The sequence below is a fragment of the Artibeus jamaicensis genome, unplaced genomic scaffold (genome assembly GCF_021234435.1).
Source record: "Artibeus jamaicensis isolate MK-2021 breed Jamaican fruit bat unplaced genomic scaffold, CSHL_Jam_final contig_456, whole genome shotgun sequence".
Taxonomy (NCBI): Eukaryota; Metazoa; Chordata; class Mammalia; order Chiroptera; family Phyllostomidae; genus Artibeus; species Artibeus jamaicensis.
Window position 1 is genome coordinate 7,816,113 of NW_026521839.1, and position 14,991 is coordinate 7,831,103.

General features: G+C 44.3%; 1 protein-coding gene across 2 annotated transcripts in view; it reads left to right on the forward strand.

Moving 5' to 3' along the window:
• The first annotated feature begins 489 nt into the window (after positions 1-489).
• Positions 490-14,991, forward strand: part of KLHL3 (kelch like family member 3) — a 121,723-nt gene continuing 107,221 nt past the window's right edge. For both annotated transcript variants that reach the window (XM_037163489.2, XM_037163490.2), the window contains exon 1: positions 490-999. In XM_037163489.2, coding sequence (XP_037019384.2) covers positions 986-999 — 14 coding nt within the window. In that variant the 5' untranslated portion in view covers positions 490-985. The remainder of the gene's footprint in view (positions 1,000-14,991) is intronic.

A 14,991-nucleotide genomic window follows, 5' to 3' on the forward strand; every position in this document is an offset into this window, starting at 1 on the left:
GACAGACTGGCTTCCTGCCTTCCCCAAGATTATGTGTTAGAGTTAAGTGAGTCTGACTGGAGTCTCAGCAGGTGGAGATAAGAGGATGTGAGACACTTAGGCTGGAGATGGGGAGTCAGTGGGAAACTTAGTGGTTAGACTCATAGATTAGTCAAATTTCAGTGCGACAGACTTCAGGAATATGCTTTAGGTTTGTGCTATGAAATTTGGCCTCTTGCAGTAAAATAGGGTTTGTTTCCATTCCACCTGTTTCGACTAGTTTCCTTTTCTAATTTCTCTTTGCATTCTTCTCAGTTCTAGTAGGCTCTTTCCTCCAACTACTCTCTACTTGACTCTCAGAGCCACTGCAGCTTTTGGGAGAAGGAACTGGAACATGAGCTGTGACCTAAAAGTCAATTTCTCCAGGTGGATAAACTCCTCTGTGAGCCACAGAGGGAGGGGCCTCCTCATTCCAGCAATCTGGCCAGGCTGACAGACTCCTAGCCTATGGGGGCAGGGGCGGAGGTGGGGGCCAGTATTTCTTGGGCTAGTGAGGAACTGCCTGAGCCTTTGCAGTCTAGGCAGAGGAGAGGGAAGCCTTTGGGGTGGGCAGGTCGCCTAGCCTGGGGATGCCTGGGCAGATGTGGAGGCAGCTGGAAAGGTGGCACCGCACTTGGGTCGCTGGAGCTGCGCTGTTCCTAGGAGACGGAGGAGCAGCAAGCCTGCGGGGGAGGGGGAGCAAGTGGGTTGCTGCTTTTAGCAGCTGAAAGGGCTGCAGGGAGCTCTGGGTAAGACATTTTCTGCGGCTGCTGCTTCTGCGGTACAAGCTGCCGCTAGTAAGTCAGAGGAAGGAGGATCGAGAGGGAGGAGGCTTCATTTGCAGCCATGCTGAATCACTGTTGCTGATCAGAGCTCCTGCTGGTTGGCTGCGAGAACTGAGAACAGAACTAGGCTCTCTGGGTGCGTGTACAGTTCAGCAGCTGCCATCCCCGCTGGGCCTCGCACAATGGAGGGTGAAAGGTATGTATTTACAAGTGTGTGTTGTGTCGTGTGTGTGTGTGTGTGTGTGTGTGTGTGTGTGTGTGTGTGAAGTGAATGTGAGCTCATGCGGCAGCCAGCAGCTTTTGTGTGTGCGTTAGCTAGGCATGGTTGGAAGACCTGGCCGCTGACGGAACCCAGCAGGAGGCCGAATAGACCAGGGAAGCTCCTTTCTCCGGAGATCTAGCTTTACCAAAGGCAGGTCGGGTTTGCTGGGCAGCAGAGCACCCTGAAAGAGGGACTTCCTGGCTGGTGTTTGGGAATAGTTTCAGCATGGGCTGACTCAGAATTGCCTTTTTCAAGCTGTTTCAAGGAGGCATTTCCCTTTCCTGGTTACTTTCCCCGGGTGTTTTTTCTTTGGTGGGTTTTTTTTTTGATGTCAAAGCAGGGCTGGCGTGGCATAGAGTGATTGTGTTTTCACACAGAGGTGCTCAAATCTTCAGCAACCGTGTCATGCTGATGTCTTTCCTAAAAGTGTGTGTGTGCAAGCATGTGCGTGTGTACCTATATACGCACACAAGTTCAGGTAAGAAGGAGAGAAACCTATCAGATGACACTTGCTCTGATTTGACTTTCATTTGCATTGAAAAGTTTATAAATGATATTGGAAGGTGTGTGCTTAAGAGGAACTCTTGCTTCTCCCTCCAGGGGTTTCTTATGACAGGAATTGGCAGAAGGGAATTTAAGTATTTCTGTTGAGCCGTATCTAACTAGCAAAGGTTTATTTCCTGGCAGGCACACACATGTAAATTTTCAACTATTACGTGAGGATCTGATTCTTTCATCGTGAAAGTGCTTGGTGCAGTGCAGGGGTGGGTCATTCTTCTGTGTACTAAACATCTCATGTTGTGCCAGCCTCTTCATTCTGTGGATCTGCAGCTGGTAGAGAACAAGGCTTGCCATTTTCCTCTAGGTATGAAGACAGCAGGGAGGGGTCAGGCCTTAGAAGGTGCACCACTGAGGGGAGGACTGATGTTTTGTGTTGCCAGTGTGATGCACATGGTGACTGGCTGGTTAAATGATAATAGGTTTAATGAAGTCAACACCGTCTGGAGAGTATCTGAATAAACACCCCCTGTTTTTTTTTTTTTTGCACAGATTGTCCCTACTCTTGCATCTTATGGTGCAGAGTGATGTCATTAAACATATCTAGACCTCATCAGAACTGGCATGATTGTTGGGTGTCCTCTTGTCTGAATCACTTGCTGGTCACATCTCCTGCTGGTTGGCTGCGGGGACTGAGAACAGTGCTATGCTCTCTGGGTGCGTGCACAGTTCAGTGGCTGCCGTCCCCGCTGGGCCTCAGGGACTGCCTGGGGCCTCAGGGACAGTGGAGGCCCCAGGGACTGTTTCTTGACGAGACTTCTCGTAGGAAGAGTCTGGGACTGACTTCCTTCCTTATTTATTTATCCTCACCTGAGGACATGGTTATTGATATTAGACAGAGGGGAGGGCGCGGGAGAGGGAGAGAAACATATATATGGTAGAGAAAGGTCAATTGGTTGCCTCTCCTATGTACCCCACACTGGGGACGGAACCCACAACTTAGGTACGTGCCCTGACTAGGAACTGAACCCCCGACCTGTCGGTTTATGGGCCAACACTCCGTCCAACTGAGCCACATCAGCCAGCGCAGGAGAGTCTGGGACTTTCTAGACGGAGTGTGCTGCTGGCGCAGCCTCTCCCTGGATGATCTTTTGCAGTGGAAGCTTAGTGTTGGACTCCATGTGACCTGATTCCTAGACTTGGAGCAGAGGGGGGCAGGGTCCTCAATTTCCTTTTGGTATGGTATCTAGCGGAAGGGTAGGGGTGATGTGAACGGAGGATTATAAATTCTGGACCAGGCCTGTTTTCTTGGGGCTGAAAGGTCCAAGTGAAACGAGCAGCAGCAAATCAAAATACTGCTCCCCAAGCATTTTTAGGTACCTAATGTGTTCCCAGTACAGTACTCAGTAATGTAATGAGTCCGTGCCCTCAAGGAGCTCTCTTGTTCAATACTCAGCTGGTGCCTTTCAGCTGGCATGACTCATTTCTTTTGCTTTATAAGGACTGTTTTTGCATGTGTGAGTTTTTTGTTATTTGTTTTTGTTTTTTGCTTTTCCCTCATTGGAGATAGAGAGTAGGTAAGAAATCCAAACTGAGCAGTTCAACATTCACCATGTCACCCAGCTCACTACATTTAGTTTCTACTGCAGGTCCAGCTTACCATGCCAGGTGTTCGTTCATGTCCTGAAGTCCGGCTCCATGTTCCATTTCTACTGCTCACCCAGACCCTCCCAAGGGATCCGTGGGTCTCTTGTGGTCGCTCATCCTGTACACTGTCCTACCCAGCCTCAGATCACTTATCTTCCAGAGTTCCTTTTGCCTGGAATGCCTTTCTCTCCCTTTTTCCTGAAAGTTTAAAAATTCCACTTTATGTGGGAAACCTCAGCTTTCTAAGTCCTAGCTGATGTTTTTCTAAATTTCAAGACATCTAGGTTGTATCTTATAGTTGGCTACTGAATAATAATTCCAACCACCAGATTTTTTCCTGCTGTTTTTTCATGTATTTTATAAGTCTCCAAACTTGGAGATTGGTCCTCAAGGGCAAGGATGGTGCCTGTGCCTCTGGCTAGTGCTCACTTACTGCTCTGTGACCGTGTGCATAGTAGGTCCTGGATAGTTATTTGCTGATTAGTTGATAACTCTTGTGGGAAACTCTGATAACTGAACAGAAAATTGTTTAGAGAGGGGACTGAAACCTTTGGTCAACAGCTTCATCCTTGGATACCGGCCTTATTATCTCGGTATGGATAATTGACCCTATGGAATGCTTTGAGGTAGGGGGAGAAGGGGGGAAAGTAGTCTTGTTTTACAAGTTCCTGGAGAAACCCAGGGCCAGGGAAGCTGAGTGATTGGCCAAGGGTCACATGTCAAACCTCCAGAGACTGGAGGAATCCTGAATCTGGGGCTTGTTCCACACTTAACCTGATGAAGCTTAATCGGGGCTGTTTTTAAGCATTAAACATTTTCAGCCAAGAGATTTTTAATGAACAATTTTCTTTCTTTGCCATGAGGGTATGAAAATAACTTCTACCTTTCAAGGCTATTAATTGAAAGCATGGGCTGTGGAGTGAGGCCTTGCAGTGGATCTGTTTCATAAACTGTGACCTTGAGAGTGTCACTGTTTTTCAGAAATAATTTTTCTGTTTGTTGCAAAGGGAGTCATAGTATCTATATCTTATGGAGTTGTTGTGAAGATCAAATGAGACAATATGTATAAAGCGCTTAGTGAACTTTTTCTGGCACAGAGTGAGTGCTGAGGAAATGGAGGGTGGTGATATTACTGTTATTCATTAGTCTTTTATACCCTGTGACTCTACTGGGGTCCTAACAGCTTATTTTAGGGCCTTCTGATATTTATCATCTGAAGCAGATCATGTGGGACCATTCCCGTGAGAAAATTGGGGAAAGCTTATCTGGCCAGCATCTTGCTTCTCCCTGATCTATCTCCTCATAGTAAGATGCAGGAGTTGGCATTTCCTCTTCTTGGTTTCACCAAGAACTACCTCAGTCCTCTTTTTTTATAGGCACCTTGAGGCATCTAGAGGCCTTAGTGGTTTGGAACCATGAACTGGATACACCTTCGTTGTGCTTTGCAAGTTCTCCGGCTCTGCAGGGCCTTCTGAAGCTGTTCCCCATCTCTCTCTGAAGGATCTATATGACTTGGTCTGTCAGAGGAAGACAATTCTGTCTTCTATTTTGCAAAAAAAATGCTCTCAACTACTAGTGGCAGTTGCTCTTGCTATTGCGATTTTATTTCAGTTTTGGAAATCATACTTGTGGGTGGATTAAAGTAAACTTCTATCTTATATGAGGTACCTAGAGTAGTCAAATCCATGGAGACAGAAAGTACGGCGGTGGTTGCCAGTGGCTGGGCAGAGGGCGGAATGGGGAGTTATGGTTTAATGAGCACAGAGTTGCAGTTTGGGAAAGTGAGAACTGTTCTGGGGACAGATGGTGGCGATGGTTGCACAACGACATAAATGTACCTAATGCCACTGACATGTACACTTACAGGTGGTTGAAATAGTAAATTTCATGTTACATATATTTTGCCACAATTAAAACAATTTTTTCAGTCCTGCCCAGGTGGCTCAGCTGATTGGAACATTGTCCCATACACCAGAAAGGTTGCAGGTTTGATCTCTGGTCGGGGCACATACAGAAGCCAGCCGATTGCTGTTTCTCTCTCTCTCTCTCTCCCCCTCCCACCCCTTTCTCTCTCTCTCTAAAAATCAATAAAAAACATGTCCTCAAGCGAGAATTACATTTTTTCCCCAGTCCTAGTCCCTGGCATATATGCAAGAGTTGCAGATAACCACAAGTTTTGGAGGAGCATCATAAAAAGGGGAAGTTGGTCATTCATTTTTCTTAAAATCTTAGTTTCCTTCATCAGAGGCATCAGGGTGCCCCTGCTTGAGGTGGGCCCCATGCATCCAAGTTTATGCGGTGAACTTGTGTGTGAACACTTCTCAGAGAAAGTATGGCTCATCCTTACCCAGGAGGCTGGACTTTGGGGAGCTTTGGAACTGGGAGAAGCTTATCATCTGCCCTTGATCCAGGAACAGATAGATCATATTTTCCGAGAAGACACGACTTACAAAGCTGATGATCTCTAAATACCGAGTTTTGTAGTGCCAGGGAAGATGCTGGTGAAACCCAGGCAGGAGCAGGTATGGAGTACAGCGCTCCTGCCTTTTCTCTCTTCCCACAGCACCTTGCTGGGTCCTTTCCCACCCCAGGAGTCGTGAGTAGAAACTTTTAAAGAAATTTTTTGGCCATAGCTGCTGCCTGAAGCAGATGAGCATTTCATCCATGATAATTGAAATCAAATACTTTTAAGCAGAGTAAGTTTTTCAACTGCAAAAACACAAAGTCAGTGACAGAAATCACTTAATTTCCCCATATCCAGATTTGGGTTTTTAGGATCTTGCTTGCTAGGTTTTAGTTTGTTATTTCAGACCCAGACAAGAACATTTTTGGATAAGTTTTCTAAAGGAAGTTTTTTATTTGATGAAATTTGCCATTGTAGAACTGACCTAATTTTTTTCAGTTGCTAGATGAACCCTAAAACTAGGTTAGACTGAAAATACCTTACTCATTAATAAATTATATAAAAGATAACTTGAATGTACTTTGTTCTCAGATTTTTTCCCTATTAAATAAGTTTATTGGTTCTCAAACTAGATACCTGTAACTTTTTATAATTTATAACAATTTTTAGAGGCTTAGCACAATTTTCCTGGACTTTTTAACTTATTGAGAGTCTATCGTAGCCTTTATCAAAACCACATACAGAACAGCTCAGTTTTCCTATTCAAACCAAGTACAAGGCTGGCTTCCAAAATACCAGATAACAAGGGGTGTGTTTTCTTTTAGTCCTTCTCTTTCCTTGTTTAATTCTGCCTAAATTCTCTTATGTTTTACATTTTTACACAGCCCACGTAAGAGATTCCTGCCCCCCCCCCCGGGTTTTGAAGGAAGTGGTCTGTGAATTGGACTCTTAGGAATGTGATTAGTAACATACCTGTTCTAGAGGTTGTTTATGAAGGAGCACATTCTAAGAATGGCAGCAGCTGCAGTCAGCTTTGATGAATCATGAGGGGCTTGTGTGAAAATTCCAGACTCAACACAGCGAATAATACCGACTCCAGGAAGTGCTGCAGTTGCCCAGTCAGTGGCGTGGAGTAGTGCTGTGTCACAGGTGCTGGTTCAGTCCTTTTGGTTTAGCCTGGTCTGGCCACACAGTGAAGAACCTCAGAGTAGGACATAAGAAACGAGCCCCCATGGCCTGATAGGCTGTAGACATTGTCCCAAGTCAGTGGACGTTCCTAGTAAAAGCAGGGACCCTGAAGTCAGATAGACCTGGGTTTGAGTGTCACTTCTCCACTTAGTAGTTAGGGGGGACTTTTGGGTAAGTTATATCTCAGCGCCTCAGGAGATAATAGCACCTTACTTGTAGGGTTGTTCTGAAGATAAAATGAGATAAAGGAGGTAAAGTGCTTTTTTGTATCATTGGCTTTCAGTTATTATTAACAGTTACTAACAGTTACCTAGGAGCTGTTGCTTCCTGATGCCTGTCTTCCATGCGTTCATGTGGGCCATTGCAGGGACTCAGCCTGGTGCTGTGACCAAGGGGGCACTACTGAAAGAGTACAAAGAATGTCGGACTTTATAGACGCCTCTGTGTAGGTGGTATTGCCTGATGGCAGGATCGTTGCAGGTCCTGAATCCTGCTGCCTGAACATCTTCGAGTACCAGGTCCTTTGTTAATCCAGAAGGAGAAATATAAATGAGGTCTTTTGAGCTTGAACTTTAGGATTGGGATACATGCTAGATCTGCAGTTTGCCCAGAGTCCTATAGGTTCCAAAATCCTATCTCGTCAGCATCCTAATGTTGCCCAGACTTGGAGAAGCTGGGTCAAGCTGATGACCTCATACCTGAAGTACAATGGTCAGAGTGGCAATTTGTTAATTTACTGTGAAAACTATTACTGGCAAGATGTTCCTGAGGGTTTGCCACCACTTTCTTGCTTCCTGAAGGAGAACCATGGGGGAGGCTTAAATTGATAAAAAAAGTTTCATGGTAAACTAGGGACTGAGTTATGGCACTTAAATATTTATAGGCTTCAAGCTTCACTACAGGGGTCTGACCTGAGGCTGAACCAAATGACTATATCTGTTAATTTAATAATTTTCTTTCCTGGATAGTGTGGGATGAGTGGGACCAGGGGCTTTCTCTTTCTGATTCTTGTTTTTTGCTTTCTCTTTATAACGGATACTACTTCTTTGTAGTATATGTGCTGCTGAAGCGAGCACTAAAGGGTACTACTTTTTTCGATGAGGGATTTTTAATGCATTTGGTATAGTTTTATTCCAACCGAGTTGGTTTTTTTCTTCTTTGGGTGACTTTCCTCTTTTTCTATCTCATCTGTAGCTTGAACATAATGTGCCTGGGCTCTGTGTGTGTGGCCCAGTATCGGTGCAGCCTGCTGAAACTTTATTTGAATGTCTTGAAGCCTTTTAGAGGCGATGCAGTTCATAGCACTCAGGAGCATTTCTAAGACTTCCCTTTCCTCTCCTCTTTCTCTCACACCCTGGATACTCATCTGACAGGCCCTCTCCACCACTGCCCCCCCCACCCCGCTGCCCCCCATCCCCAAACACTTCTGCACAGTCGGCCTACTCACAGGCTTTTCTGTTTCCTACTTTGCTTACATGCTTTTGAATGCCTTTTCCTTTCCAGTCATTGCCAGAATTTTCTTCAGCGATGGAAAGAGCCTAAAAACTGACACAGTAAGCAGCAATAGCAGCCCATCTTGCTGCCTTCCTTCATCTCTGGTTGATGCTGGCTTTCTCTGGCCCCCATCCTCCTGATGCAGGGAAACTGGACTGGCTAAGAAAGAATTCCCCAAATACCTCATGGGGAAGGCAGGAGGGGAAGCCGAGAGGGACAAAGCCATAATTATTTTAATAAAGGGAAGTGAAGATAGATGGAATAGTTGGTGGTTATTCCTTTACTTACCTGTCCATTCACTTACTCAATAATCATTTATTGAGCACCTGTCATGTGCCAGAAGCTAAGAATAGAGAGGGAAATAAGACACCATCCCGTTTTTCAGGGAGCTCAAAGTCTAGGGTGGGCAGTGGTGTGCTGGAGCCAATAATCACCCACTTACTTGCAAGAGATGTTTATTAAATTTTTAGGAATTTTGTGAGTCAGTTCTTAAATACAGCTCTTATTAAAAATTAAATTATGTGACTTAATTATATTAAAAACAAGTGTAATAAATATTCAAAACTCATCAGTTTCTAATTAAGCTATTCTGATCTGTGTCTCCTAGATTATGTCTCGTGTCCGTGTAGTGGAAGTGCTGTGTGGTGATGTAGTGACGTGCTGCGGCACATCTCTTCCCAACTCCGTGTAGTCAAGTGACCGTTGTGCTGGTAGCTTGAAATATGCTGTGGTGGGAGTATTTACATCGTGGAAATTGGCAAATGTTAAAAATCAGGGTTCCCTTCCTTGGCAAACAACTGTTAAACATTTACCAGCACACACTCTGTGGGGGAGACAGAGAAGTAAGAGGTAATTACATTGTGATACAGAGGGAAGCACAGAGTTCTGTGGGAACACACAAGAAGGGAAATTAATCTAGTGGGTAGCAGAGGGTGAAAGGGAAGACTTACAGCAAGAGGCTTGAAGGGCTGATAGGAATGAGCTAGAAGTCTGGGGAATGAGTGGGGATAGGGCAAGTCCGGTGTATTTAGGCAATTGCAAGTAGTTTAGTTCTACGGTAACAAGAAGTCTTCAGGGCAGTGATGGGATTATGAGGGGCCAGGCTAGGTCTCTGAGATTTATTCTGAATGCAGTGAGGGACCACATTCCATGCTCACATTGACATTCTGTGAGGATCACTCCGGATTCTGAGAGGCTATTGTAGCAATCCAGACAAGAGGTCATGATGGCTTGGACTGAGGTTGTTGTGGCAGTGACTACGGAGTGGAGAGATATTAAAGGAACATAGGTTTGATAGGACTTAACGGCTGTATGTAAAGGGAGGAAGGGAGGGAGAGAGAGAGAGTATATCAAGGATGATATCTAAATTTTTGCTTTGGATAGGTAAATGGGTGGTTGGTTATGCCTTGGAGATGGAGAATACAGGAAGAAGAGGAGGCTTGAAGGAGGGCAGAGAGCACCAGTTTTGGATATGTTGAGTATGACTTACTCTGCAAAATCTAAGTTTGGGAGCTAAAACATTGAACATGCAGATCTGGAATTTACAGCATAGGGTAGGGCAGGAAAAAAGGCTGTGGGAGGTAGTATGCCATGGGAAGAGCTTCTAATATTTAGCATGTATATATTTTTATTTGTAAACTCTACAATTAATATTTTATGTGTATTGATTTGTAGTTTAACTCTGAAGGCCAACTCTACTTTGGTTTTTAAAATTTTAAAGTAGTTTATTTTTTATTGTATTTTTTCCATTACATTTTCTTACCCTTTATACCCCCTCCACCTCCTCCCACCCCCTCCTCCCTTAGGCAGAAATTGCAATCACTGCACTATTTTGTTAGGGTTGGAGGCAGTGGTTGGGGCAGACTATCCTACTCTGCTCTACTACCAATTGTAAGGATAATTGAAAGGTCTTCAGGTCAGAGTTCAATGATGACAATTATGTAATGAGGGCCTATTGTGGGCATGGCTTTATGTTGGGCAGGCCAGGCCATTCAGAGAGTCCTTGGATACATTGTCTTGCCCACCAGGTGTGTCAAACCGAGTATGAGGGAGATGGATGGTTAGATGGATACCATGAAAAGGTAAATACGGGGAAGTATTTTATGTGCCACTTGAGTTATAAGGCAGAAATACCGTAGGAATTTTGGAAAGGCAGAGATAGGACTGAAGTATTCAGAGGGCTTTACAGAGGAGGCAAAGCTTAGCTGGTTTTAGAAGAATGGGTATTTAGAGTATGGGAAGGGAGAATCTGTCTACAGTAGAGAGTTCATCTGCTCAGTATATAAGTGCCCAGTAAAAATTTAATTAAGTGAGAGGAAAGGCCAGCATTTATATCCAGTCCAGGACAAGGAGGGCTTTGGATACTAGACAAAAATCATGTCTTTATCCTGTAGGCTGATGACTTTTCAGCTTTCTGGCTACAGAGTCCTTTGAAAGGACACCTTATGTGGACACCCAATATTCAGAACAAGTGGAAGCAGAGGGCTGTGACTGAGCCTCCGGCTTATAACCTTCATGGACCCTGAGGAGATGTATGGGCAATGAGGATCTGAAAGATGTGGTCACAGTGACCTTTTAGAAGGGTCAGTTTACTAGTGGAAGTATTTGGAGGGAGGGCATCTATAATGGAGAACAGCAGGTGAGAGGCCAAGGAAAAAAGAGAAGCAGAGAAGCCCAGGAAGGAAGGGCCAGTCATGTTCATTGCTCTTATGGCTATGGATCTTGACTATCTCATATGTATGACTTCTTACATAGCATCATTGAGAGTCTGAATTGTGTCTGAGCCAACTTTCAGTCCCCTTTCTGTGAGCTGTTGTTGGCATTTTTACCTACTGAGCTGGAGGAATTACTATACTGGGTTCACCATGGCACAGTGGTGGTTCATGTAAGTATGTTTAATAATAACAGGACAGTATGTGAACTCAATTAAACTTCTGGGCTAGATATGTGGTGGTTTGACAAAATTGACTAGTTTGATGTGTTCTGATTCTGTGGGGAGTAGAAATTTCTTTGATAATTATTTCTGTATAATTCTATAGGGAAGAATTCTACAAGGATTCTGGCTGGCCCACCCCTCTCATCACATCTATTATTTTATTTTTTTAAAAATATTTTTATTGTTGTTTATCATTTTCTGCCTTTTCCCCCCATCTGTTTCCACTCTCCCTTATTATTGCCCATGTGTCCTTTATAATTGTTCTTGCAAACCCTTCACCATTTTCCCCTGAAATTCCCTCCCCTGGCCCCTCTGGAAACTGTCAGCCTGTTCTCAATTTCAGTGTCTTTGGTTATATTTTGCTTGCTTGTTAGTTTTGTTGATTAAATTCCTGTTAAAAGCAAGATCATATGGTATGTGTCTTTTACCACCTGACTTATTTTGCTTAGCACAGTGCTTTCCACTTCCATCCATGCTGTTGCAAATGGTGGGAGCTCCTTCTTTCTTTATGCTGCATAGAATTCCATTGTGTAAATGTACTATAGTTTTTTGATTCATTCATTTACTGATGGGCACTTAGATTGCTTCCAGCACTTGGCTATTCTTTTGTTTTTATTTTTTTATATTACAATTTTTTAATTGTTTTTCTTTTTTTTAAATTATTTATTTATTTTTATTGATTATGCCATTACAGTTGTTCTATTCCCCCCTTCATTCCCCTCCACCCTACCCCCCATCCCCACCATTACCCCCCCTTAGTTTATGACCATGTGTCTCAAGTCCCTTAGATTCTATATTTCCCATATTATTCTTGCCCCCCCATCTACTTTCTATCTACTGTCTATGCTACTTATTTTCTGTACCTTCTCCCCCCTTCTCCTCCCACTCCCCTGTTGCTAACCCTCCTTGAGATCTTCGTTTCTATGTTTCCACTCCTGATCTAGCTATCCTTTTAGTTTGCTTTTGTTTTAGGTGTGGTTGTTAATAACTGTGAGTTTGCTGTCCTTTCACTGTTCATGTTTTTTTAACTTCTTTTTCTTAGGTAAGTCCCTTTAACATTTCATATAGTAAGGGCTTGGTGATGATGAACTCCTTGAATTTGATCTTATCTGAGAAGCACTTTATCTGTCCTTCCATTCTAAATGAAAGCTTTGCTGGACAGAGTAATCTTGGTTGTAGGTCTTTGGATTTCATGATTTGGAATACTTCTTTCCAGCCCCTTCTTGCCTGTAAGGTCTCTTTTGAGAAATCTGCTGACAGTCTGATGGGGACTCCTTTGTAGGTGACTGTCCCCTTAGCTCTTGCTGCTTCTAGGATTCTCTCCTTCATTTGAATCTTGACTAATGTAATGATGATGTGCCTTGGTGTGTTTCTTCTTGGGTCCAACTTCTTTGGGACTCTCTGAGCTTCCTGGATTTCCTGGAAGGCTATTTCCTTTGCCAGATTGGGGAAATTCTCCTTTATTATTTGTTCAAATAAGTTTTCCACTGGTGGCTGTTCCTCTTCCCCTTCTGGTACCCCGATAATTCGGATGTTGGAATGTTTAAAGATGTCCTGGAGGTTCCTAAGACTCTCCTCATTTTTTTGAATTCTTGCTTCTTCACTCTTTTCTGTTTGGCCAACTCTGGTCCACTCCATTGATTTGAGACCCAGTTTCCTTTTCATCGCTATTGATTTCCTGTGTAATTCCATTCATTTCAATTAGTTTCGCCTTCATATGTATATCTAATTTGTGGCTATAATCAACCAGTTCTGTGAGGATCCTGATCAGCAGTGTTTTAAACTGTGCGTCTGAGAGTTTTGCTATTTCTTCATTGCTTAGATTTATAGGCTCTGGGGCTTTGAGATCTTCTGGAGCCATTTTGTTCTGTTCATGCCCCTTAAGTACGAGGAGGGGAGCCTTGGACTCCCAGGTCGCTGGGTTGTGACTCTGTATGTGGGGGCGTGGTCAGAGCGGGGAAATGGCGGCCTCCTCTGCTGTTTCTTGCCCCTGGGTGAGGAGCAGAGCCTCAGGTGGTTCACCAGGGCAGGGCCACTTAGGTCGCTGGGTTATGACGCTGTATGTGGAGGCGGGGTCAGAGCGGGGAAATGGTGGCACGCTCCGCTACAGCTCGCCGAGGGGACCTGCTGGGTCCCGGTCCAATAGCCCACTCCCTCGCTTGTCTATCCACACACGGATGCAAGACCACAGTCAACCCGCAGCCCCGCAGCCCCGCTCCCTTGCTGTTTCCCCGCGGTCATTCACTGAGTTGCCCACCAGGTCTAACCCTGCTCCTGGATTCCGCGCACCTGAGTCTGTCTGACAGAGTTTTCCTGTGCAACCCTGCTCCTCCAGCTGCTGGTTTCGCCCCTCTTACCAGTCAGGCTGAAGAATTTGTTGTTATCAGACTTCCGAAAAGTTCAGTTTTCTGTGTTGTGGCTATGTTTTCTGTTACTAATATTTAATTGTCTCTAAACTTGGTTGTGTGAGGAAGCACTGCGTCACCACCTATGCCTCCATCTTGGCAAAAGTACATCTATTATTTTTGACCCATTTGAATCTTAACTGTGGCTCAACTTGAAAGTTGCTGCAACTCTGCGACATCTGAGCATGGATGAAGGCTCCATTGTTCAGCAGCCAGAGCTTCAGATATGGTGGAAGGGCCACATATAAATTAACACTGTGGACAAAACTGATAGGCCTCTTGCCAGATCATGAAACTCTGAAGACTGAATCACCTCAGCTGGGCTGGGTGAGAGTTCTTAAAGCCTGGTGTGGTTTTAATAGGGCCTGAGGCTTAAAGGTGGGTTGAAGCTGGAGTCAGTTCTTTAGTCTTGGAGAAATCAACCACTTTGTGCTTAGAGTAAGGGCATATACTAATAAACACTTTTCAGCAGAAAACATCTTGGGGCTGCCCTGACTGGTCTAGCTCAATTGGTTGGGCATCCTCCAACAAAGCAAAAGTTGCTGGTTCCATTTCTGGTCGGGGCATGTGCCTGGGCTGTGGGTTTTGTTCCTGGACAGAGGCAACTGACTGATGTTCTTCTTTCGCATTGACGTTTCTCTCCCTCTCTAAAATAAATATTTTTAAAAAAAGCATCTTGTGGCTGAGTCTGCCCAGAGATATCAGAGATATCAGAGGTATTACCTAGAGGTGTGTGTGATTTTGGCTGGGTCTGGATAGGGTGAAAAGTATGTCTTAGACATTGAACTTTGGCAAGAGAGGAGAATATACCTCAGCATGGTCTGTGTTTCACAGGTGGGGAGGGGAGTCTACCAGCCCTGTCTGGTATCAAGAACTGAGCATGCTGGGGATTGGGCCTTGAGAGAGTGGGATTGGGCTATCTGTTGGGGATTAACTAGTTAAGATTTGGCATGAATTGAGGGAGAAAGGTGTAGGAGAGGGAATGGTGGGATCTAGCAACTCTGTGTCTGAGTGTGTGATTCTAGGCTGAGTCATGTGTATGTGTGTGTGTGTGTGTGTGTGTGTGTGTATGTATATATGTACTATATTGCCAGAGGGTATAGGCTGTGGTGTAAATAATTTGGGCTGATTCAAGTCAAGGACACCTGAGCTCAGATCCCATCTCTGACACTTATTATCTGTGACCTTGTACAAGATTCTTAACTTCTCTGAGCCCTCAGATCCTCTCTTTTTTTTTTTTAAGCATGACCAGATGACCTGTTCATACCATGTATTTTTTTTAAGATTTTATTTATTTATCTTTAGAGGGGAAGGGAAGGAGAGAGGGAGAGAAACATCAATGTATGGTTGCCTTT